We start from the raw sequence: 22,987 nt of genomic DNA, 5'->3' as shown, positions 1-22,987 counted from the left end.
TTATAAATCCTGACCCCCCCAGCCACTGTATTATAAATCCTGACCCCCCCATCCACTGTATTATAAACCCTGTCCCCCCATCCACTGTATTATAAATCCTGTCCCCCCATCCACTGTATTATAAATCCTGACCCCCCATCCACTGTATTATAACTCCTGTCCCCCACCCACTGCACTAAAACCCCTGTCCCCCACCCTCTGTATTATAAATCCTGCCCCCCACCCACTGTATTATAACTCTTGTCCTCTCCCCACCCACTGTATTGTAACTCCTGTCCCCTTCCCACCCAATGTATTATAACTCCTGCCCCCCATCCCACTGTAGTGTAACTCCTGCCCCCACCTACTGTTGTGTAATTTCTGTTCCCCCCCCCCCCCAGCCTCTGTAGTATTTTAATCCAAAGTAACACACAGAAAGGTAATGCAGGATGGTGTTGGAACTCAGCAGGCCAGGCAGCATCTGTGGACAAAAGTACAGTCGACGTTTGGGGCCGAGACCTTTCTCAGGGCTGGAGGAGAAGTCAGCGGGAACTCAGCCGTCCTCTGACTTCTCTCGTTCCTTACAGTCTTGATGAAAGGTCTCGGCCCGAAACGTCGACTGTTGACTTTTTATCCATTGATGCTGCCTGGCCTGCTGAATTTATCCTGCATCTTCTGTGTGTTACTTTGTATTCCAGCATCTGCAGATTGTCTGCTTCCCCGCCCCACCCACTGTGGTACAGCTGTTGTCTCTGGGCCGGACCCGCGGCTACTCGCTCCCCGCCCTCACCTCCCCCGGGAACGGACCTGTGACGAGGCAGGAATCCCTCACTCCTCAGTTCTGCGTTTCTCGGGCGGCCCAACAACGCGGAAGAGGCGAGGATTTTTCTCCACGGGATTTCCAGGCGCTCCGGCTATAAAACGCCATGCGCGGCGAAGCTGGGGAGAGCGCAGAGGAGGATGCAGCGAGGAGAGCAGCTCGGACTCCAGAGAGCGATGTGGGCCGTGCAGGTGAGACAGGTCCCGGGGGGGGGGGGGGGGGGGACAGACGGAAGAGGTAGAAGAGATGAAGAAGTAGATGAGCGAAGTAGAGTGGGCGGGAAGGGACGGATGGAGGGAGAAGGGACGGGAGACGGAGTGGGGGATGGACGGATGGAGGGAGAGGAGATGGGAGAGGCAGCGGGGATGGACCGGTGGAGGAGAGGGAGTGATGCAAGGAAACAGACGGAGACAGAACAGGGATGGAGAGAAAGAGTGGATGGAGGGGAGAATAAGAGGCAGGGAGGAGAGAGATGAGGATTGATTAGGTTACGCGACGAGATGAGCATTGGCCGAGCTCAGCTACAACGGGACGGGGATTGGCAGAGTTCAGGGACAGCACGATGCGGATTGCGCGAGATGAGGGGCAATTGGACGGGGATTGCTTGAGTTTAGGGCATCACTGCAGCCTCCTCATGTCTCCTGTTCCCCCCCAACCCCTCGCCTTCCCCAGCTTCTCATGATCGGACTCATGTGGGTGAGTCTTGGACAGACGGCCCGACCAAACCTAGAGTATCTCAATCAGTGTCTCACCGCGGAGGAGTGGGATAAACTAGGCAAAATGCCGCAGAAACTGCTGGTCAGGGCCAACCCGGGACACTTGCCCTCTGACAAACCAGTGGAACAGCTGGAGCGGCAACAGAGGCGGCATGGACATTGCCCCAAGATGGGGCACCAGTCAACTGACAACCACAAAATCAGTCACCGCTCCATCTCTCCCTGGGAGTACAGGTACGGGATCTGCACCCTGACGGTCACCGTGGGTGTGGGCATGGGGACTGGTGTTGGGCGGGGAGGGACTGGGATTGGGGTTGGGCACTGGGCAAGAGTCAATGGTGGGGTGAAAGAGGATCGGACGATGTGAGAGACGGGAGGTGGGGTGGGTCGGCTGTAACTGGCGCTGCGTATTGGATACGGGCTGGGATGGTTTCGGCTCCGATGGGCTCCTTCGGCCCCTCATTGATATCCGCCCGTTTTCAATTCCAGAATTAACTACGACGAGAACCGCGTCCCCTCGAAGCTGGCTTTCGCTGAGTGCCTATGTGAAGGCTGCATCGACGCCGAGAGCGGCGAGGAAACGCTGGCTCTGAACTCGGTGCTGCTCAAACAGAGCATGTTGGTTCTGCAGAGGCAAGCGTGCGTGGGGCACGACGATCGCTACAGCTTTGAGCTGAAGTACATTGAAGTGCCGGTGGGCTGCACCTGTGTCCTGCCCCGGAGCCACTAGCCCCGTCCGGCTTCTTGCAGGGATCTGACACCGCCGGCCGACCGGCCGCAGCTTCTAGTGCAGCACAAGTCTTCTGCTCAACAGGCCCCGGGTCCACCGCGCAGAACAACCACCTCCCGAGTCAGTCCCCGGCCGCTCGGCCCACCGTGGCTGTGCTGTACACCATCCCTTATCCGGGATGTTGGCTGGATCGCCCCTGGGGCGGGGCGAGTTTGTACCGGGGCAGTGGCGTTGCTGTGGTTGTTCTGCATGACGGGACCGTCCTGTGCTGAATACAGTACGTGTGTATTGGCATCCTATAGTCATTGTGTGACTGTGCGTATTTCACGTGTCTGTTGCCGAGTTTTATTCGCGTTATCTTATTCCACCTTCTCTCTGTAACCGAGCAAAATGTTTGTGTCCCAATGGACAATTTATATTTATGATCACAGTATCGTCACACAGACCCTTGGCCCGTCGAGGCGCTGCTGTCGTCTCGTTTGACTCGCGTCCTGTTCTACACGAGGTGCGGCCACGGCCCGAGGACTTTCTGTGACTGCCTGTGACTTTATTCCCGTTGTTATACTTTACATTAAAGTATCGAGCCGAGATTGCTCTCGGGGCTTAATCCGTGCGGGTGGCGGTGTTACTGACTGTGATCAATATCAGATATTGGGTAAAATTTCCATCCCTGGCCCTGGAATTCTGGGTGTGTCCAGACAGGGATGTAACCGGTGCTACAGAAATGTGTCTCCCTGTTACACGTGCCCGGTGAGGTGGAGGTCGGACCTTGTTTTAGAGCGGGAGATCCCTACCCACCGCCGCAACCCCCGGCGCCCCTCACCCCTTAGAAGGGTCATGGAAAGCCCCACTCACAGCTGGGGAGAGGCAAGAGTTAGCGGCCTGGGGTATCTAATGCCAAACAGGGAACATCTCAGCCCTGGCTCCAACTCCAGACCAGCGAATTACTTTGTGTGGTGGTGGGGGGGGGGGGGTGGATTCCTGCCTACCTAACGTGTTTTTATATATTTAACGAGGTAATTAAGGTTTATTTATATAAATTATATATTCAGATTCTATTTATAGATATATCAAGGTCGTCTAACTGGATTTTAATAAAAATATTGACAAGGTCCCGCATAATTGACTGATCACAAAGGTTAAATCGCACGGAGTCCGAGGCGAGCTGACAAACTGTCCTGAATTTCTCGGTGATCGGAGGCAGAAAGTTGTGGTAGGAGGTTGTTCCAACTTCACTAAGCACTGGGTTGATCGCAGACGGGCTCTATATGGTCGTTCAGGTCACCACACCAGAGGGAGGATGTAGTTCCGTTGGGGAGGGTGCGAGAGGTACTGGAGAACGTTGGTAACACGGAGAGATTGAACAGGCTGGGCTTGTTAACCCTGGAGTTAAGGAGGCTGATGGAGGTTTCGCTTAGGGTAAGGGCTAGTGTTTAGGCAAAGAGGTACAGTTAAGGTAAATCGTCAGCATCCTTTTCCTGTGGTGGGCGCAAAAAAACAGCTTTCATGTGGGTTTGTCACTGACACGTGTCGTGAAATTTGTTGTTTTGCGGCAGTTGTACATTGCAATATATAATAATAAAAACTGTAAATTACAATAAGGAAATATATTTAAAATCCATTAAGTAAGTCCTGGTAGAAGAGAGAAAATTAGTGAGGTAGTGTAAGTGTGTTCATAGTCCATTCAGAAATCTGATGGCGGAAGAGAATAGCGGTTCCTGAATGATTATAATGGGTCTTCAGGCTCCTGTAGCTCCTCGCTGATGGTAGGAATGAGGAATGGGGGTGTCCTGGGATGTCTTTAACGATCAGTACACATCCTTAATGATGGATGCCGTTTTTCTGAGCGACCGCCTTTTGGAGGTGTCCTCGATTCCGGGGAGGCTGCAGCCCATGATGGAGCTGACTGAGTTTACAACTTTCCGCCGGTAGTTTCTGATCCCCTGCAGTGTCCTCTCCATACCAGAGAGTGACGCGACCAGTTAGAACGCTCTCCACGGTACACCTGCAATCGAAGATGAGAGCGCGGGGTTTTCGATGGATTTGGGTGAAAGCATTTGACACAGATATCGGAAACGCGCTGCTAGAGAAGGTGTTGGAATCTGATACAGTCACTGCCTTAAGGAAGCATTTGGGCAGCCAGGTAACCAGGCCTAGCATTAGTGGAGACAGGCACAGCTAGCATGGGTATTTTGGGCCGAAGCTTCTCATTTTGTACTGTACGACTGTGATTGTAATATACTACAACGTGCTTGACTTTGGTTCAGTTACCGGCGAATGTGAACGGAATTCGTCCCGAGAGGAGGAAAATCAACTAACTGAAAATGCTGACGTACAGAAATAAACCAGGAAGAATAAATCAGGGGAATATTTCTTTCTCGTGCACTGACGCAATATGTTTGCTATGTTTCTGAATGTAATTTATTATAACTTTCTGCCTTTTTGTTACATGAAAATAAAGTTGAGGTCTAATTTTAATCTCCCGATCTTGTTGCTGGTTTTGGCGATGAAATTAACTTCTGCTCCGCCAGCAGAACATAGAACAGTACAGCACATTGCGGTCACATTCGTGTGTCATACTAAACGGCCCTTGAAAGGCGATCAAAGCCGAAAGTTTGAGAGTGGAGAGTTTGCATGTCCCTTCCAGGATTAAAGGCAAAATTAACAGGCATAGGGAAGCTTGGTTTTCAAGGGATATTGGCGATCTGGTTAAGAAAAAGAGAGAGGTGTATAGCAGATAAAGGCAACAAGGAACAAATGAGGTACTTGAAGAGTATAGAAAATGTAAGAAAATACTAAAGAAGGAAATCAGGAGCGCAAAAAAGAAGACATGAGGTTGCTTTGGCAGAAGATGCGAAGGTCGGATGTTTCAGACGTGATAGAGGCAGAGGAATGAAGGGTGGGGGTGGGGGTGGCATTGCTAGTCAGGAAAATGTTACAGCAGTGCTCAGGCCGGACAGATTAGAGGGCTTGTCTACCGAGTCCATATGGGTGGGGCTGAGAAACAGGAAAGGTACGGCCACATTAGTGGGGTTGTATTATAGACCACCCAATAGTCAGCGAGAATTGGAGGAACAAATCTGCAGAGAGATAGCAGGCAACCGCGGGAAACATAAAGTTGTGGTGGTAGGGGATTTTAATTTTCCACATATTGATTGGGACTCCCATACTGTTAAAGGTCTAGACGGGTTAGAGTTTGTAAAATGTGTTCAGGAAAGTTTTCGCACTCAATATATAGAGGTGCCAACTAGAGAGGATGCAATATTACTTCTCCTATTAGGAAACGAGTTGGGACAGGTGATGGAAGTGTGCGTAGGGGAACACTTTGGTTCCAGTGATCATAACACCATTAGTTTCAACTTGATCCTGGATAAAGTTAGTCTGGTCCTCGGGTTGAGGTTCTAAACCGGTAAAAGGCCAAATTTGAAGAAATGAGAAAGGATCTAAAAAGCATGGATTGGGACAGGTTGTTCTCTGGCAAGGATGTGATTGGTAAGTGGGAAGCTTTCAAAGGAGAAATTTTGAGAGTGCAGAGCTTGTATGTTCCTGTCAGGATTAAAGGCAAAGTGAATAAGAATAAGGAACTCTGATAAAGAAGAAGAGGGAGTTGTATGACATTTATAGGAAACAGGGAGCAAATAAGGTGCTTGAGGAGTAAAAAAATACTTAAGAAAGAAATCAGGAGGGCTAAAAGAAGACACGAGGTTCCTGTAACAGTCAAGGTGAAGGATAATCCAAAGAGCTTCTACAGGAATATTAAGATCAAAAAGATAATAAGGGATAAAATTTGTTCTCTTGAAGATCAGCGTGATCGGCTATGTATGGAACCAAAAGAAATGGGGGAGATCTTAAATGGTCTTTTTTTTTTGCATCTGTATTTACTAAGGAAACTGGCATGAAGTCTATGGAGTTAAGGGAAACAAGTAGTGAGGTCATGGAACCTATACAGATTGAAGAGGAGGAGGTACTTGCTATCCTGAGGCAAATCAGAGTAGATAAATCCCCAGGACCTGACAGGGTGTTCCCTCGGATCTTGAAGGAGACTAGTGTTGAAATTGCAGGGGCTCTGGCAGATATATTTAAAATGTTGGTGTCTACGGGTGAGGTGCCGGAGGATTGGAGAGTGGCTCATGTTGTTCCGTTGTTTAAAAAAGGATCGAAAAGTAATCCAGAGAAATTATAGTCCGGTAGGTTTGACGTCGGTAGTAGGTAAATTATTGGAGGGAGTACTAAGAGATAGGATCTACAAGTGTTTGGATAGACAGGGACTTACTAGAGAGAGTCAACATGGCTTTGTGCATGGTAGGTCATGTTTGACCAATCTATTGGAGTTTTTCGAGGAGGTTACCAGGAAAGTGGATGAAGGGAAGGCAGTGGATGTTGTCTACATGGACTTCAGTAAGGCTTTTGACAAGGTCCTGCGTAGGAGGTTAATTAGGAAGATTCAGTCGCTAGGTATACATGGAGAGGTAGTAACTTGGATTAGACATTGGCTCAATGGAAAAAGCCAGAGAGTGGTAGTGGAGGATTGCTTCTCAGAGTGGAGGCCTGTGACTAGTGGTTTGCCACAGGGATCAGTGCTGGGTCCATTGTTATTTGTCATTTATATCAATGATCTGGATGATAATGTGGTAATCTGGATCAGCAAATTTGCTGATGATACAAAGATTGGAGGTGTAGTGGACAAAAAGGAAGGTTTTCAAAGCCTGCAGAGGGGTTTGCACCAGCTGGAAAAATGGACTGAAAAATGGCAGATGGAGTTCAATACAGACAAGTGTGAGGTATTGCACTTTAGAAGGACATACCAAGGTAGAACATACAAGATAAATGGTTATGGCACTGAGGAGTGCAGTAGAACAGAGGGATCTGGGAATACAGATACAAAATTCCCTAAAAGTGTCGTCACAGGTAGATAGGGTCATAACGAGAGCTTTTGGTACATTGGCCTTTATTAATCGAAGTATTGAGTATAAGAGTTGGAATGTTATGATGAGGTTGTATAAGGCATTGGTGAGGCCGAATCTGGAGTATTGTGTTCAGTTTTGGTCACCAAATTACAGGAAGGATATTAATAAGGTTGAAAGAGTGCAGAGAAGGTTTACAAGGATGTTGGCGGGACTTGAGAAACTCAGTTACAGAGAAAGGTTGAATAGGTTAGGACTTTATTCCCTGGAGCATAGAAGAATGAGGGGAGATTTGATAGAGGTATATAAAATTATGATGGGTATAGATAGAGTGAATGCAAGTAGGCTTTTTCCACTGAGGCTAGGGGAGAAAAAAAAAACAGAGGACTTGTGTTTGTCCATCGTCAATGTCGATGAGGACCTCGACACCATTATTGATGGTGTCGAGACTAGCGCATGATTTGGATTTAAGTGAGGGAGAGTTGCGCAGCGTCAGCCTCACTCTCCCTTCCCAATTCCCATCTGGATCCAGTGGCAAGACAGAGTCTAGACGGCTGGAGATGGGACTAGGCGCAGTGGACGACCAGGACATCTTCCGTGTCTTGTCCTGCTCTACACGTTCCACGACGCTTGCAGAGACCGCCTTCTTGACCGTTGGACCTTCCATTGGTCTCGTCCACACAATCCGCCAGAGTCTGTCTTCACATGCTGGGATAGACAACTCCCTATCTCACCGAGGGTTTGAGACCCGTCGACTACCCTCACCTGGTTTATCCGGCTTGTCGAAGCCATTGCCCGGGGTGTGGCTGCTGTCACATGCAAACAGCTACGGGGAGCCACAGGTAAGAGCTGAGTGCCAGGTGGGGACCAAAGGTGGACTAACCGCCCTGAAAAGGACGCGACATGTTCCCCCACCAGAGGTGCTACCCCTCCCTGATACCCTATATACCCCAACCAGAGGAATGGGTTAAGGGTGAACAGGGAAAAGTTTAAAGGGAACATTGGGGGGGGGGGGGCTTCCTCACACAGAGAGTAGTGGGAGTTTGGAATGAGCTGCCAGATGAAGTGGTAAATGTGGGCTTACTTTTAACATTTAAGAAAATACCTGGACAGGTAGATGGATGAGAGGTGTAAGGAGGGATATGGTCCAGGTGCAGGCCAGTGGGACTAGGCAGAAAAATGGTTCAGCACAGCCAAGAAGGGCCAAAAGGCCTGTTTCTGTGCTGTAATGTTCTATGGTTCTATGATTCTGAACCCGAAGGATTTCTACAAGTATATTAAGAGTAAAGGGATAGGAAGGGACAAGATTGGTCCCCTAGAAGATCAGAGTGGTCGTCTATGTGTGGAGCCTCACGAGATGGGGGAGATCTTAAACAGTTTATTTGCATCAGTATTTACTCAGGAAACTGGCATAGTGTATATGGAAGGAAGGGAAACAAACAGTAGTATCATGGAGCATATAGAGATTAAAGAGGAGGAGGTGCTTGCTGCCTTACAGCGAATAAAGGTAGATAAATCCCCTGGGCCTGACATGATATTTCCTTGGACCTTGAGAGAGACTAATGTAGAAATTGCAGGGGCCGTGGCAGAAATATTAAAAATATCCTTAGCCACGGGTATGGTGCCGGAGGATTGGAAGGTAGCTCATGTGGCTCCATTGTTTAAAAAATGCTCCAAAAGCAAACCAGATAATTACAGTCCGGCGAGCCTGATATCAGTTAGTAGGTAAATTATTGGAAGGTGTTCTGAGAAATTGGATATACAAGTATTTGGACAACTAAGGGCTGATTAAGGATAGTCAGTGTGGTTTTGTGCGTGGTAGATCATGTTTAACGAATTCTGTAGAGTCTTTCGAGGAGGTTACCAAGAAAATAGATGAAGGAAAGGCTGTGGATGTTGTCTACATGGACTTTAGTAAGGCCTTTGACAAGGTCCCACGTGGGAGGTTTGTTCAGAAAGTTCAGACACTAGGTATCCATGGAGAGGTTGTAAACTGGATTCAACTCTCTGTGTGGGAGAAGACAGAGAGTGGTAGTGGATGATTGCTGATCAGACTGGAGGTCTGTGACTAGTGGTGTGCCTCAAGGATCTGTGCTGGGACCATTGTTGTTTGTGGTCTATATCAATGATCTAGATAATAATTGGATCAGCAAGTTTGCTGATGACACTAAGAATGGAGGCCTTGTGGACAGCGAGGAAGGCTTTCAAGACTTGCAAAGGGATCTGGACCAACTGGAAAAATGAGCCAGAAAATGGCAGATGGAATTTAATGTAGACAAGTGTGAGGTGTTGCATTTTGGAAGGACAAATCAAAGTAGGACATACACAGTAAATGATAGGGCATTGAGGAGTGCGGAGGAACAAAAGGATCTGGGAGTTCAGATACATAAATCCCTGAAAGTGGCGTCACAGGTAGACAGGGTTGTAAAGAAGGCTTTTGGCATCCTGGCATTCATAAATCAAAGTATTGAGTATAGGAGTTGGGATGTTATGGTGAGGTTGTATAGGACAATGGTGAGGTTGTATAAGACATTGGTGAGGCCAAATTTGGAGTATTGTGTGCAGTTCTGGTCACCTAACTATAGGAAGGATATCAGTAAGATTGAAAGAGTGTAGAGAGGATTTACTAGGATGTTGCCAGGTATTCAGGAGTTGAGTTACAGGGAAGGATTGAACAGGTTAGGACTTTATTCCTTGGAGTGTAGAAGAATGAAGGGAGATTTGATAGAGGTTTACAAAATTATGAGGGGTATAGACAGAGTAAATGTGAACAGGCTCTTTCCACTTAGATTAGGAGAGATAAATACGAGAGGACATGGCTTTAGGGTGAAAGGGGAAAGGTTTATGGGGAACATTAGGGGGAACTTCTTCACTCAGAGAGTGGTGGGAGTGTGGAACGAGCTGTCATCTGACGTGGCAAATGTGGGCTCACTCTTACGTTTTAAATATAAATTGGATAGATACATGGATGGGAGCAGTCTGGAGTGTTATGGACTGGGTGCAGGTCAATGGGACTAGCGGAATAAAGTTTCGGCACAGGCTAGATGGGCCGAATGGCCTGTTTTCTGTGCTGTAGTGTTCTTTGGTTCTATGGTTCTAAAAGTTCCTAACGTTCTGACTCTACCATCACCCCAGGCAACACATTCCAGGCACCTGTCTCAGTTTTCTTTTTCATATCCTCAGTATGTCATGGTCCAGTCCATGAAGTCCGTATTCCGGTTCACGGTCTGGTCCATAGCTCCTTATTCCGGGGTTTCTGGTTTTCCCCAGTTTCTGTTGTAGGCACATGATTCTCGTTTTGGGGCTGAGACATAAATACCTCGGCAAACCAGGGATTCCCTGCTGGACTGTCCTGTTCCCCTCCCTATCTCCCCCCTCCCCCCGCCCCAAGCCTGTCTCCAAGCCTCAAGCCTCAAGCCTCAAGCCTCAAGCCTCAAGCCTCAAGCCTCAAGCCTTAAGCCTTAAGCCTTAAGCCTCAAGACCCCAAGACCCCAAGACCCCAAGACCCCAAGCCTTTCTCCAAGCCTCAAGCCTCTAGACCCCAAGCCTGTCTCCAAGCTCAAACTTCAAGACCCCAGCCTCCTGTCCTGTAGCCATGTTATGTCCTTGCCTGGTTCTGGGGCCCGAGCCCGAGGCAAGACCCAGGTTCTGGGTCCTTGTCCAGTCTCTGGCTCGGAGCCCAAGCCAGGCTCCTAGTTCATGGTTCCGAGTCCTGGTCCCGCCTTCCCTCGCCCAAGTCTGTGTTCTTGTCCCTGCTCCTGGCCTGTATCCTGTTATGTCCCTACTCTAGTCAAGTCCTGTTCCTTGTACTTCAGTGTCTGTGTATTGCATTTGGGTCCGTTCCCAACGCCCCCATTGTGACACGGTATTATTTGTATTTTCACACTCTGTCTTTTCGTGCATTGGTCCTCATCTGTTTGTCTAGTTTTGATGTGGATGATTACAGTGAGCGGTTTTCATTTGCTGCTGTGGTCAGCCCAACAGTTACCAGGGGCGGTGCGAGAGGTGCTGGAGAACGTTGGTAACACGGAGAGATTGAACAGGCTGGGCTTGTTAACCCTGGAGTTAAGGAGGCTGATGGAGGTTTCGCTTAGGGTAAGGGCTAGTGTTTAGGCAAAGAGGTACAGTTAAGGTAAATCGTCAGCATCCTTTTCCTGTGGTGGGCGCAAAAAAACAGCTTTCATGTGGGTTTGTCACTGACACGTGTCGTGAAATTTGTTGTTTTGCGGCAGTTGTACGTTGCAATATATAATAATAAAAACTGTAAATTACAATAAGGAAATATATTTAAAATCCATTAAGTAAGTCCTGGTAGAAGAGAGAAAATTAGTGAGGTAGTGTAAGTGTGTTCATAGTCCATTCAGAAATCTGATGGCGGAAGAGAATAGCGGTTCCTGAATGATTATAATGGGTCTTCAGGCTCCTGTAGCTCCTCGCTGATGGTAGGAATGAGGAATGGGGGTGTCCTGGGATGTCTTTAACGATCAGTACACATCCTTAATGATGGATGCCGTTTTTCTGAGCGACCGCCTTTTGGAGGTGTCCTCGATTCCGGGGAGGCTGCAGCCCATGATGGAGCTGACTGAGTTTACAACTTTCCGCCGGTAGTTTCTGATCCCCTGCAGTGTCCTCTCCACACCAGAGAGTGACGCGACCAGTTAGAACGCTCTCCACGGTACACCTGCAATCGAAGATGAGAGCGCGGGGTTTTCGATGGATTTGGGTGAAAGCATTTGACACAGATATCGGAAACGCGCTGCTAGAGAAGGTGTTGGAATCTGATACAGTCACTGCCTTAAGGAAGCATTTGGGCAGCCAGGTAACCAGGCCTAGCATTAGTGGAGACAGGCACAGCTAGCATGGGTATTTTGGGCCGAAGCTTCTCATTTTGTACTGTACGACTGTGATTGTAATATACTACAACGTGCTTGACTTTGGTTCAGTTACCGGCGAATGTGAACGGAATTCGTCCCGAGAGGAGGAAAATCAACTAACTGAAAATGCTGACGTACAGAAATAAACCAGGAAGAATAAATCAGGGGAATATTTCTTTCTCGTGCACTGACGCAATATGTTTGCTATGTTTCTGAATGTAATTTATTATAACTTTCTGCCTTTTTGTTACATGAAAATAAAGTTGAGGTCTAATTTTAATCTCCCGATCTTGTTGCTGGTTTTGGCGATGAAATTAACTTCTGCTCCGCCAGCAGAACATAGAACAGTACAGCACATTGCGGTCACATTCGTGTGTCATACTAAACGGCCCTTGAAAGGCGATCAAAGCCGAAAGTTTGAGAGTGGAGAGTTTGCATGTCCCTTCCAGGATTAAAGGCAAAATTAACAGGCATAGGGAAGCTTGGTTTTCAAGGGATATTGGCGATCTGGTTAAGAAAAAGAGAGAGGTGTATAGCAGATAAAGGCAACAAGGAACAAATGAGGTACTTGAAGAGTATAGAAAATGTAAGAAAATACTAAAGAAGGAAATCAGGAGCGCAAAAAAGAAGACATGAGGTTGCTTTGGCAGAAGATGCGAAGGTCGGATGTTTCAGACGTGATAGAGGCAGAGGAATGAAGGGTGGGGGTGGGGGTGGCATTGCTAGTCAGGAAAATGTTACAGCAGTGCTCAGGCCGGACAGATTAGAGGGCTTGTCTACCGAGTCCATATGGGTGGGGCTGAGAAACGGGAAAGGTATGGCCACATTAGTGGGGTTGTATTATAGACCACCCAATAGTCAGCGAGAATTGGAGGAACAAATCTGCAGAGAGATAGCAGGCAACCGCGGGAAACATAAAGTTGTGGTGGTAGGGGATTTTAATTTTCCACATATTGATTGGGACTCCCAAACTGTTAAAGGTCTAGACGGGTTAGAGTTTGTAAAATGTGTTCAGGAAAGTTTTCGCACTCAATATATAGAGGTGCCAACTAGAGAGGATGCAATATTACATCTCCTATTAGGAAACGAGTTGGGACAGGTGATGGAAGTGTGCGTAGGGGAACACCTTGGTTCCAGTGACTTGAGAAGGCAGGAGAAGATGGCGGCGCGAAGAAGCTTGCAGCGACCACTCCGGTGAATGATATCTGTTATTTCTCAAGTAGGAGGCCGTGCACAATCCTGATTTGATGGAGACAGACGTGAGAGTACGGAGGAACATCTGGAGAAACTTCTGAAATGCCTGTTTCGCCGCAGCTGCTACTGTGTGATCCAGAATCTCCGGAGGAGAAGGCCCCAAGTCCTTGGCTTTGCTTGTTGCTCGGCGGCCGGGGCAGGGTCGAAGCGCTCGGCAGAGATGGTGCTCGGTGCTCGGTGTCGGAGGGCTGGTCGGAGGCTCGAAGTTTTCGGACGGACTCAGAGTCGGCTGCGGTCGGGTGCTCCAATGCATCGGCAAGTTTGTGGCGCTTCCGTCTGTGTAAGATGATGGGGCTATCGGGTCTTGAGACTTTTTTTTACTGTGCCCGTGGTCTGCTCTTTATCAAATTACGGTATTGCTTTGCACTGTTGTAACCATATGTTATAATTATGTGGTTTTGTCATTTTAGTCTTGGTTTGTCCTGTGTTTCTGTGATATCTTTCTGGAGGAACATCGTATCATTGTTAATGCACGCATTTCTTTATGACAATAAACGAGGACTGAGTGTCCTCGTAATCTAAACTAACACCATTAGTTTCAACTTGATCATGGACGAGGATAGATCTGGCCCTCGGGTTGAGGATCTAAACTGGAAAAAGGCCAAATTTGAAGAAATGAGAAAGGATCTAAAAAGCGTGGATTGGGACAGGTTGTTCTCTGGCAAGGGTGTGATTGGTAAGTGGGAGGCCTTCAAAGGAGAAATTTTGAGAGTGCAGAGTTTGTATGTTCCTGTCAGGATTAAAGGCAAAGTGAATAAGAATAAGGAACCTTGGTTCTCAAGGGATATTGGAACTCTGATAAAGAAGAAGAGAGTTGTATGACATGTATAGGAAACAGGGAGTAAATAAAGTGCTTGAGGAGTATAAAAAGTGCAACAAAATACAGTGCTTAAGAAAGCTATCAGGAGGGTTAAAAGAAGACACGAGGTTGCTTTGGTAGTCAAGGTGAAGAATAATCCAAAGACCTTCTACAGGTATATTAAGAGCAAAAGGATAGTAAGGGATAAAATTTGTCCTCTTGAAGATCAGAGTGATCGGCTAAGTGCGGAACCAAAGGAAATGGGGGAGATCTTAAATAGGTTTTTTGCGTCTGTATTTACTAAGGAAACTGGCATGAAGTCTGTGGAGTTAAGGGAAACAAGTAGTGAGATCATGGAAACTGTACAGATCGAAAAGGAGGAGATCCTTGCTGTCTTGAGGAAAATTAAAGTGGATAGATCCCCGGGACCTGACAGGGTGTTCCCTCGGACCTTGAAGGAGACTACTGTTGAAATTGCAGGGGCCCTGGCAGAAATATTTAAAATGTCGCTGTCTACGGGTGAAGTGCCGGAGGATTGGAGAGTGGCTCATGTTGTTCCGTTGTTTAAAAAAGGATCGAAAAGTAATCCGGGAAATTATAGGCCAGTAAATTTAATGTCAGTAGTAGGTAAGTTATTGGAGGGAGTACTAAGAGACAGAATCTACAAGCATTTGGATAGACAGGGACTTATTAGGGAGAGCCAGCATGGCTTTGTGCATGGTAGGTCATGTTTGACCAATCTGTTGGAGTTTTTCGAGGAGGTTACCAGGAAAGTGGATGAAGGGAAGGCAGTGGATATTGTCTATATGGACTTCAGTAAGGCCTTTGACAAGGTCCCGCATGGGAGGTTAGTTAGGAAAATTCAGTCGCTAGGTGTACATGGAGAGGTGGTAAATTGGATTAGACATTGGCTCGATGGAAGAAGCCAGAGAGTGGTGGTAGAGAATTGCTTCTCTGAGTGGAGGCCTGTGACTAGTGGTGTGCCACAGGGATCAGTGCTGGGTCCATTGTTATTTGTCATCTATATCAATGATCTGGATGATAATGTGGTAAATTGGATCAGCAAGTTTGCTGATGATACAAAGATTGGCCGTGTAGTGGACAGTGAGAAGGTTTTCAAAGCCTGCAGAGGGATTTGGACCAGCTGGAAAAATGGGCTGAAAAATGGCAGATGGAGTTCAATACAGACAAGTGTGAGGTATTGCACTTTGGAAGGACAAACAAAGGTAGAACATACAAGGTAAATGGTAAGACACTGAGGAGTGCAGTAGAACAGAGGGATCTGGGAATACAGATTCAAAATTCCCTAAAAGTGTTGTCACAGGTAGATAGGGTCGTAAAGAGAGCTTTTGGTACATCGGCCTTTATTAATCAAAGTATCGAATATAAGAGTTGGAATGTTATGGTGAGGTTGTACAAGTCATGGTTGAGGCCGAATCTGGAGTACTGTGTTCAGTTTTGGTCACCAAATTACAGGAAGGATATTAATAAGGTTGAAAGAGTGCAGAGAAGGATTACAAGGATGTTGCCAGGACTTGAGAAACTCAGTTACAGAGAAAGGTTGAATAGGTTAGGACTTTATTCCCTGGAGCGTAGAAGAATGAGGAGAGATTTGATAGAGGTATATAAGATTATGATGGGTATAGATAGAGCGAATGCAAGTAGGCTTTTTCCACTGAGGCTAGGGGAGAAAAAAAAACAGAGGACTTGTGTTTGTCCATCGTCAATGTCGATGAGGACCTTGACACCATTATGATGGTGTCGAGACCAGCGCGTGATTTGGATTTAAGTGAGGGAGAGTTGCGCAGCGTCAGCCTCACTCTCTCTTCCCAATTCCCATCTGGATCCAGTGGCAAGACAGAGTCTAGACGGTTGGAGATGGGACTAGGCGCAGTGGACGACCAGGACATCTTCTGTGTCTTGTCCTGATCTACACGTTCCACGACGCTTGCAGAGACCTTGGAGCGACGGAGGATGAGAGGTGACCTGATAGAGGTGTATAAGATGATGAGAAGCATTGATCGTGTGGCTAGTCAGAGGATTTTCCCCAGGGCTGAAATGGCTAACACGAGAGGGCACAGTTTTAAGGTGCTTGGAAGTAGGTACGAGGAGATGTCAGGGGTAAGCGTTTTACTCAGAGAGTGATGCGTGCGTGGAATGGGCTGCCGGCGACGGTGGTGGAGGCGGATACGATAGGGTCTTTTAAGAGACTCCTGGATAGGTACATGGAGCTTAGAACAATAGAGGGCTATGGGTAACCCTAGGTAATTTCTAAAGTAAGTACATGTTCGGCACAGCGTTGTGGGCCGAAGGGCCTGTACTGTGTTGTAGGTTTTCTTTGTTTCTATGTTACATTTTCGCTTGGGTTATACAATTATTCACTTGTGTATTTGTAGGTCACACTACTGTAACCGGGGAGTGTGATGGTCACTTTTCCCGTCTGCATGAGAGACTGGTTGGGTTTACTCTCCGGGTCACGGTGCCCAGTCTGTTTCGTGTTTATCAGAATAAAACGGTTGTTGAGTTTAACGAGCTTTCTCATCTGTCATTATGTACCAAATGCTCGCCACAATACTGTCTGCCTACTCTGTCTCTGATAATCTTCTACACCAGCAACGCGCTGTACGGTTTTACTGCTAAGGTAGTGGTTTCTGTGGAGCAGCTGTGCTTGGGTCATGACTAGAGGTAATCAGAGCTTTGGAATGTGCGCTATCCAATGAGAGGGATATTGTTCTTTCTTGTGGGTCTGGGAGCAGGGATTTCGCGGTCTTTTGTCGGCGAGAGATGAAGAGAGAAGACGCGAAAGGAAGGAATTGATAGACTGGTGGACGGAATGGACTCGGAGCGAGGGTCCGGCGGTCAGCGACGCTCGGAAAAGGCTAATGGGCGAATCCGCGAGCTCCAACGTACACGTTAGGCAGTTTCATTAAAATGGACCCTTTTTCTTTGTTTTTTACCAACCCTATAGTCAGATTAAGATTTATAAAATTCAATCGTTTAATTACATATGGTGTGCTGTCTGATAATTTGCGGTGCGGATTTGTAACCGGGCAACACATCACGCAGCATGCACAGAAACGAGAGTTCTCAGTCTGGGCCAGAGGCTGCCGTCCCCTAGACAAACGTGCTGGCCGAAGCTGACGGTTACTCAGATCTCCCCTCAGATTCCGCCCTTTCAGATAAAACTGCTCAAGTTGGTTCAGCCTCTCCTTGGGGATGGTAACAACATTTAAAAGACATTTAGATAGGAAAGGTTTGGAGGAATGTTGGCAAATGACACTAGTGTTGGTCGGCATGAATGAGTGGGGCCAGAGCTTGCTTTGTGCTGCATGACTTTGTTTATGTATATGTATTGTATTTTTGAAAATAAACTTACTTCTAACTCGGAACTTCCTGAATCCGCGTTCCTGACCACAGCTGCAAATGAAAACCGCTCATTGCAGTCATCCACATCAAAACTAGACATAAACAGATGAGGACCAATGCACGAAAAGACAGAGTGTGAAAATAAAATAATACTGAGGATATGCAAAAGAAAACTGGGAATATGGGTTGTCAAGAGTTATTGAAAGTGAGTCTGTTTGTCGCAGCTACCCAGGCCGACTCTGGAGCCGGATACAGTAACTGACTGTTGCTGACCGCGGTGGTGCGGGTGATGGGGCTCCTGTACGTTCTTCCTGATGGCAGCAGCAAGAAGAGAGGGTGGCCCGGGTATTTGTTATTTAGAGATCCAGCACGGTAACAGGCCCATTTACGCCCATGTGGCCGATTAGCCTACTATCCCGTACGTCCTTGGAATGTCGGAGGAAACCGGAGCATCCGGAAGAAAGCCACTCGGTGACGAGAAGAGCGTACAGACAACGGTGGAACTGAACAACAGTCGCTGCAGCTTTGCTACCTCGCTTTGCTTTGCAAAGCTTTGCCCCATGTCCTCAAAGGTGGAGGGGAGGGGTGTGACTGTGATGGGCTGGGATAGAGTCATGCAGCACAAAGCAAGCCATTTGGCCCCACTCATTCATGCCAGCCAACACTAGTGCCATTTGCCAACATTCCTCCAAACCTTTCCTATCTAAATGTATTTTAAATGTTGTTACCATCCTCAAGGAGAGGCTGAACCAACTTGGGCAGTTTTATCTGGAGGGGCGGAGTCCAAGGGGAGATCTGATGGAGGTGTATGAGATTATAAGAGACAGACTGCTCAGACAGTATTTTTTCCCCAGGGCTGAAATACCTAATACTTAAGGTGAGAGGGGGTAATTTCAAAGGAGATATGAGGGGCAATTTTTTTTTACACGGGTGCCTGGAATGTGTTGCCTGGGGTGATGGTAGAGTCGGAACGTTAAGAACTTTTAGAACAATAGAACCATAGAACACCACAGCACAGAAAACAGGCCATTCGGCCCATCTAGTCTGTGCTGAAACTTTATTCCGCTAGTCCCATTAATCTGCATCCAGTCCATAACCCTCCAGACCTCTCCCATCTATGTATCTATCCAATTTATTCTTAAAACTTAAGAGTGAGCCCGCATCTACCACGTTAGATGGCAGCTCGTACCACACTCCCACCACTCTGAGTGAAGTTCCGCCTAAACCTTTCCCCTTTCACCCTAAAGCCATGTCCTCTCGTATTTATCTCTCCTAATCTAAGTGAAAAGAGCATACTCGCATTTACTCTGTCTATACCCCTCATAATTATGTAAACCTCAATCAAATTCCCCCTCTTTCTTCTAGGATCCAAGGAATAAAGTCCTAACCTGTTCAATCTTTCCCTGTAACTCAACTCCTGAATACCCGGCAACATCCTAATAAATCCTCTCAGCACTCTTTCAATCTTACTGATAGCCTTCCTATAGTTAGGTAACCAGAACTGCACACAATTCTCCAAATCTGGTCTCACCAATGTCTTATACAACCTCACCATAACATCCCAACTCCTATACTCAATACTTTGATTTATGAATGCCAGGATGCCAAAAGCCTTCTTTACAACCCTGTCTACTTGTGACGCCACTTTCAAGGAATTATGTATCTGAACTCCTAGATCCCTTTGCCCCTCCACACTCCTCAGTGCCCTACCATTTACTGTGCATGCCCTACCTTGATTTGTCCTTCCAAAATGCAACACCTCACACTTGTCTGCATTAAATTCCATCTGCCATTTTCTGGCCCATTTTTCCAGTTGGTCCAGATCCCTCTGCAAGCTTTGAAAGCCTTCCTCGCTGTCCACGCCTCCAATTTTAGTGTCATCAGCAAACTTGCTGATCCAATTTACCACATTATTATCTAGATCATTGATATAGACAACAGACAACAATGGTCCCAGCACAGATCCCTGAGGCACACCACTAGTCACAGGCCTCCAGTCTGATCAGCAATCATCCACTACCACTCTCTGTCTTCTCCCACACAGCCAATTTTGAATCCAGTTTACAACCTCTCCATGGATACCTAGTGTCTGAACCTTCTGAACTAACCTCCCATGTAGGACCTTGTCAAAGGCCTTACTAAAGTCCACATAGACAACATCCACAGCCTTTCCTTCATCTACTTTCCTAGCAACCTCCTCGAAAAACTCTACAAGATTCGTTAAACACCATCTACCACGCTCAAAGCCATGCTGACTATTCTTAATCAGCCCTTGGCTGTCCAAATACTTGTATATCCGATTTCTCAGAACACCTTCCAATAATTTACCTACTACTGATGTCAGGCTCACCGGCCTGTAATTATCTGGTTTGCTTTTGGAGCATTTTTTAAACAATGGAGCCACATGAACTACCCTCCAATCCTCCAGCACCATACTCGTGGCTAAGGATATTTTTAATATTTCTGCCACGGCCCCTGCAATTTCTACACTAGTCTGTCTCAAGGTCTGGGGAAATATCATGTCAGGCCCAGGGGATCTATCTACCTTTATTCGCTGTAAGGCAGCAAGGACTGCCTCCTCTTTAATCTCTATATGTTCCATGACACTGCTGCTTGTTTCCGTTCCTTCCATATACACTATGCCAGTTTCCTGAGTAAATACTGATGCAAAAAAACTGTTCAAGATCTCCCCCATCTCGTCCACACATAGACGACCACTCTGATCTTCTAGGGGACCAATCTTGTCCCTTCCTATCCCTTTACTCTTAATATACTTGTAGAAATCCTTCGGGTTCAGAATCATAGAACCATAGAACATTACAGCACAGAAACAGGCCTTTTGGCCCTTCTTGGCTGCGCTGAACCATTTTTCTGCCTAGTCCCACTGGCCTGCACCTGGACCATATCCCTCCATACACCTCTCATCCATCTACCTGTCCAGGTATTTTCTTAAATGTTAAAAGTAAGCCCACATTTACCACTTCATCTGGCAGCTCATTCCAAACTCCCACTACTCTCTGTGTGAGGAAGCCCCCCCGCCAATGTTCCCTTTAAACTTTTCCCTGTTCACCCTTAACCCATTCCTCTGGTTGGGGTATATGGGGTGTCAGGGAGGGGTAGCACCTCTGGTGGGGGAACATGTCGCGTCCTTTTCAAGGAGGTTAGTCCACCTTTGGTCCGCACCTGGCACTCAGCTCTTACCTGTGGCTCCCCGTAGCTGTTTGCATGCGACAGCAGCCACACCCCGGGCAATGGCTTCGACAAGCTGGCTAAACCAGGTGAGGGTAGCCGACGGGTCTCAAACCCTCGGTGAGATAGGGAGTTGTCTATCCCAGCATGTAAAGACAGACTCTGGCGGATTGTGCGGACGAGACCAATCGAAGGTCCAACGGTCAAGAAGGCGGTCTCTGCAAGCGTTGTGGAACGTGTAGAGCAGGACAAGACACAGAAGATGTCCTGGTCGTCCACTGCGCCTAGTCCCATCTCCAGCCGTCTAGACTCTGTCTTGTCACTGGATCCAGATGGGAATTGGGAAGAGAGAGTGAGGCTGAAGCTGCGCAACTCTCCCTCACTTAAATCCAAATCACGCGCTAGTCTCGACACCATCATAATGGTGTCAAGGTCCTCATCGACATTGACGATGGACAAACACGTCTTCTGTTTTTTTTTTCTCCCCTAGCCTCAGTGGAAAAAGCCTACTTGCATTCGCTCTATCTATACCCATCATAATCTTATATACCTCTATCAAATCTCTCCTCATTCTTCTACGCTCCAGGGAATAAAGTCCTAACCTATTCAACCTTTCTCTGTAACTGAGTTTCTCAAGTCCTGGCAACATCCTTGTAATCCTTCTCTGCACTCTTTCAACCTTATTAATATCCTTCCTGTAATTTGGTGACCAAAACTGCACACAATACTCCAAATTCGGCCTCAACCATGACTTGTACAACCTCACCATAAAATTCCAACTCTTATACTCGATACTTTGATTAATAAAAGCCGATGTACCAAAAGCTCTCTTTACGACCCTATCTACCTGTGACGACACTTTTAGGGAATTTTGTATCTGTACTCCCAGATCCCTCTGTTCTACTGCACTCCTCAGTGCCTTACCATTTACCTTGTATGTTCTACCTTTGTTTGTCCTTCCAAAGTGCAATACCTCACACTTGTCTGTATTGAACTCCATCTGCCATTTTTCAGCCCATTTTTCCAGCTGGTCCAAATCCCTCTGCAAGCTTTGAAAACCTTCTCACTGTCCACCACACGGCCAATCTTTGTATCATCAGCAAATTTGCTGATCCAATTTACCACATTATCATCCAGATCATTGATATAAATGACAAATATCAATGGACCCAGCACTGATCCCTGTGGCACACTACTAGTCACAGGCCTCCACTCTGAGAAGCAATCCTCCACTACCACTCTCTGGCTTCTTCCATTGAGCCAATGTCTAATCCAATTTACTACCTCTCCATGTATACCTAGCGACTGAATCTTCCTAATTAACCTCCCATGCGGGACCTTGTCAAAGGCCTTACTGAAGTCCATGTAGACAACATCCACTGCTTTCCCTTCATCCACTTTCTTGGTACCCTTCTCGGAAAAGTCTAATAGATTGGTTAAACATGACCTACTACGCTCAAAGCCATGTTGACTCTCCCTAATAAGTCCCTGTCTATCCAAATACTTGTAGATCCTATCTCTTAATATTCCTTCCAATAATTTACCTACTACCGACGTCAAACCTACCAGACTATAATTTCCCGGATTACTTTTAGAGCCTTTTCTAAACAACGGAACAACATGAGCCACTCTCCAATCCTCCGGCACCTCACCCATAGACACTGACATTTTAAATATATCTGCCAGAGCCCCTGCAATTTCAACACTAGTCTCCTTCAAGGTCCAAGGGAATACCCTGTCAGGTCCTGGGGATTTATCTACTCTGATTTGTCTCAAGATAGCAAGCACCTCCTGCTCTTCAATCTGTATAGGTTCCATGATCTCACTACTTGCTTCCCTTATTTCCATTGACTCCATGCCAGTTTTCTTATTAAATACAGACGCAAAAAACCATTTAAGAACTCCCCCATTTCTTTTGATTCATACTTAGCCAACCATTCTGATCTTCAAGAGGACAAATTTTATCCCTTACTATCCTTTTGCTCTTAATATACCTGTAGAAGGTCTTTGGATTATTCTTCACCTTGACTACCAAAGCAACCTCGTGTCTTCTTTTAACCCTCCTGATAGCTTTCTTAAGCACTGTATTTTGTTGCACTTTTTATACTCCTCAAGCACTTTATTTACTCCCTGTTTCCTATACATGTCATACAACTCTCTTCTTCTTTATCAGAGTTCCAATATCCCTTGAGAACCAAGGTTCCTTATTCTTATTCACTTTGCCTTTAATCCTGACAGGAACATACAAACTCTGCACTCTCAAAATTTCTCCTTTGAAGGCCTCCCACTTACCAATCACACCCTTGCCAGAGAACAACCTGTCCCAATCCACGCTTTTTAGATCCTTTCTCATTTC

At 46.8% G+C, this 22,987-nt stretch overlaps 1 protein-coding gene across 1 annotated transcript; it reads left to right on the top strand.

Annotated features, from left to right (window-relative positions):
* The first annotated feature begins 939 nt into the window (after window positions 1-939).
* On the top strand, window positions 940-3,120 carry LOC140210341 (interleukin-17C-like). Its single transcript, XM_072279216.1, has 3 exons — window positions 940-990; window positions 1,472-1,749; window positions 2,005-3,120. Exons 1-3 carry the CDS (start codon window positions 940-942, stop codon window positions 2,243-2,245), a joined length of 570 nt encoding a protein of 189 aa, XP_072135317.1. The 3' UTR covers window positions 2,246-3,120.
* Window positions 3,121-22,987: the final 19,867 nt, after the last annotated feature.

The sequence above is a fragment of the Mobula birostris genome, chromosome 15 (assembly GCF_030028105.1).
Source record: "Mobula birostris isolate sMobBir1 chromosome 15, sMobBir1.hap1, whole genome shotgun sequence".
Classification (NCBI taxonomy): Eukaryota; Metazoa; Chordata; class Chondrichthyes; order Myliobatiformes; family Myliobatidae; genus Mobula; species Mobula birostris.
The sequence above is the reverse complement of the archived record's forward strand: the minus strand, read 5'-3'. Positions and strand labels throughout refer to the sequence as shown.

Excerpts from the sequence above, each read along its gene's own strand:
- LOC140210341 (XM_072279216.1), top strand. The coding sequence starts at position 940 with ATGCAGCGAGGAGAGCAGCTCGGACTCCAGAGAGCGATGTGGGCCGTG. Across the intron at positions 991-1,471 it reads GAGCGATGTGGGCCGTGCAG|CTTCTCATGATCGGACTCAT; the intron begins GTGAGACAGGTC and ends CGCCTTCCCCAG. Across the intron at positions 1,750-2,004 it reads ATCTCTCCCTGGGAGTACAG|AATTAACTACGACGAGAACC; the intron begins GTACGGGATCTG and ends TTTCAATTCCAG.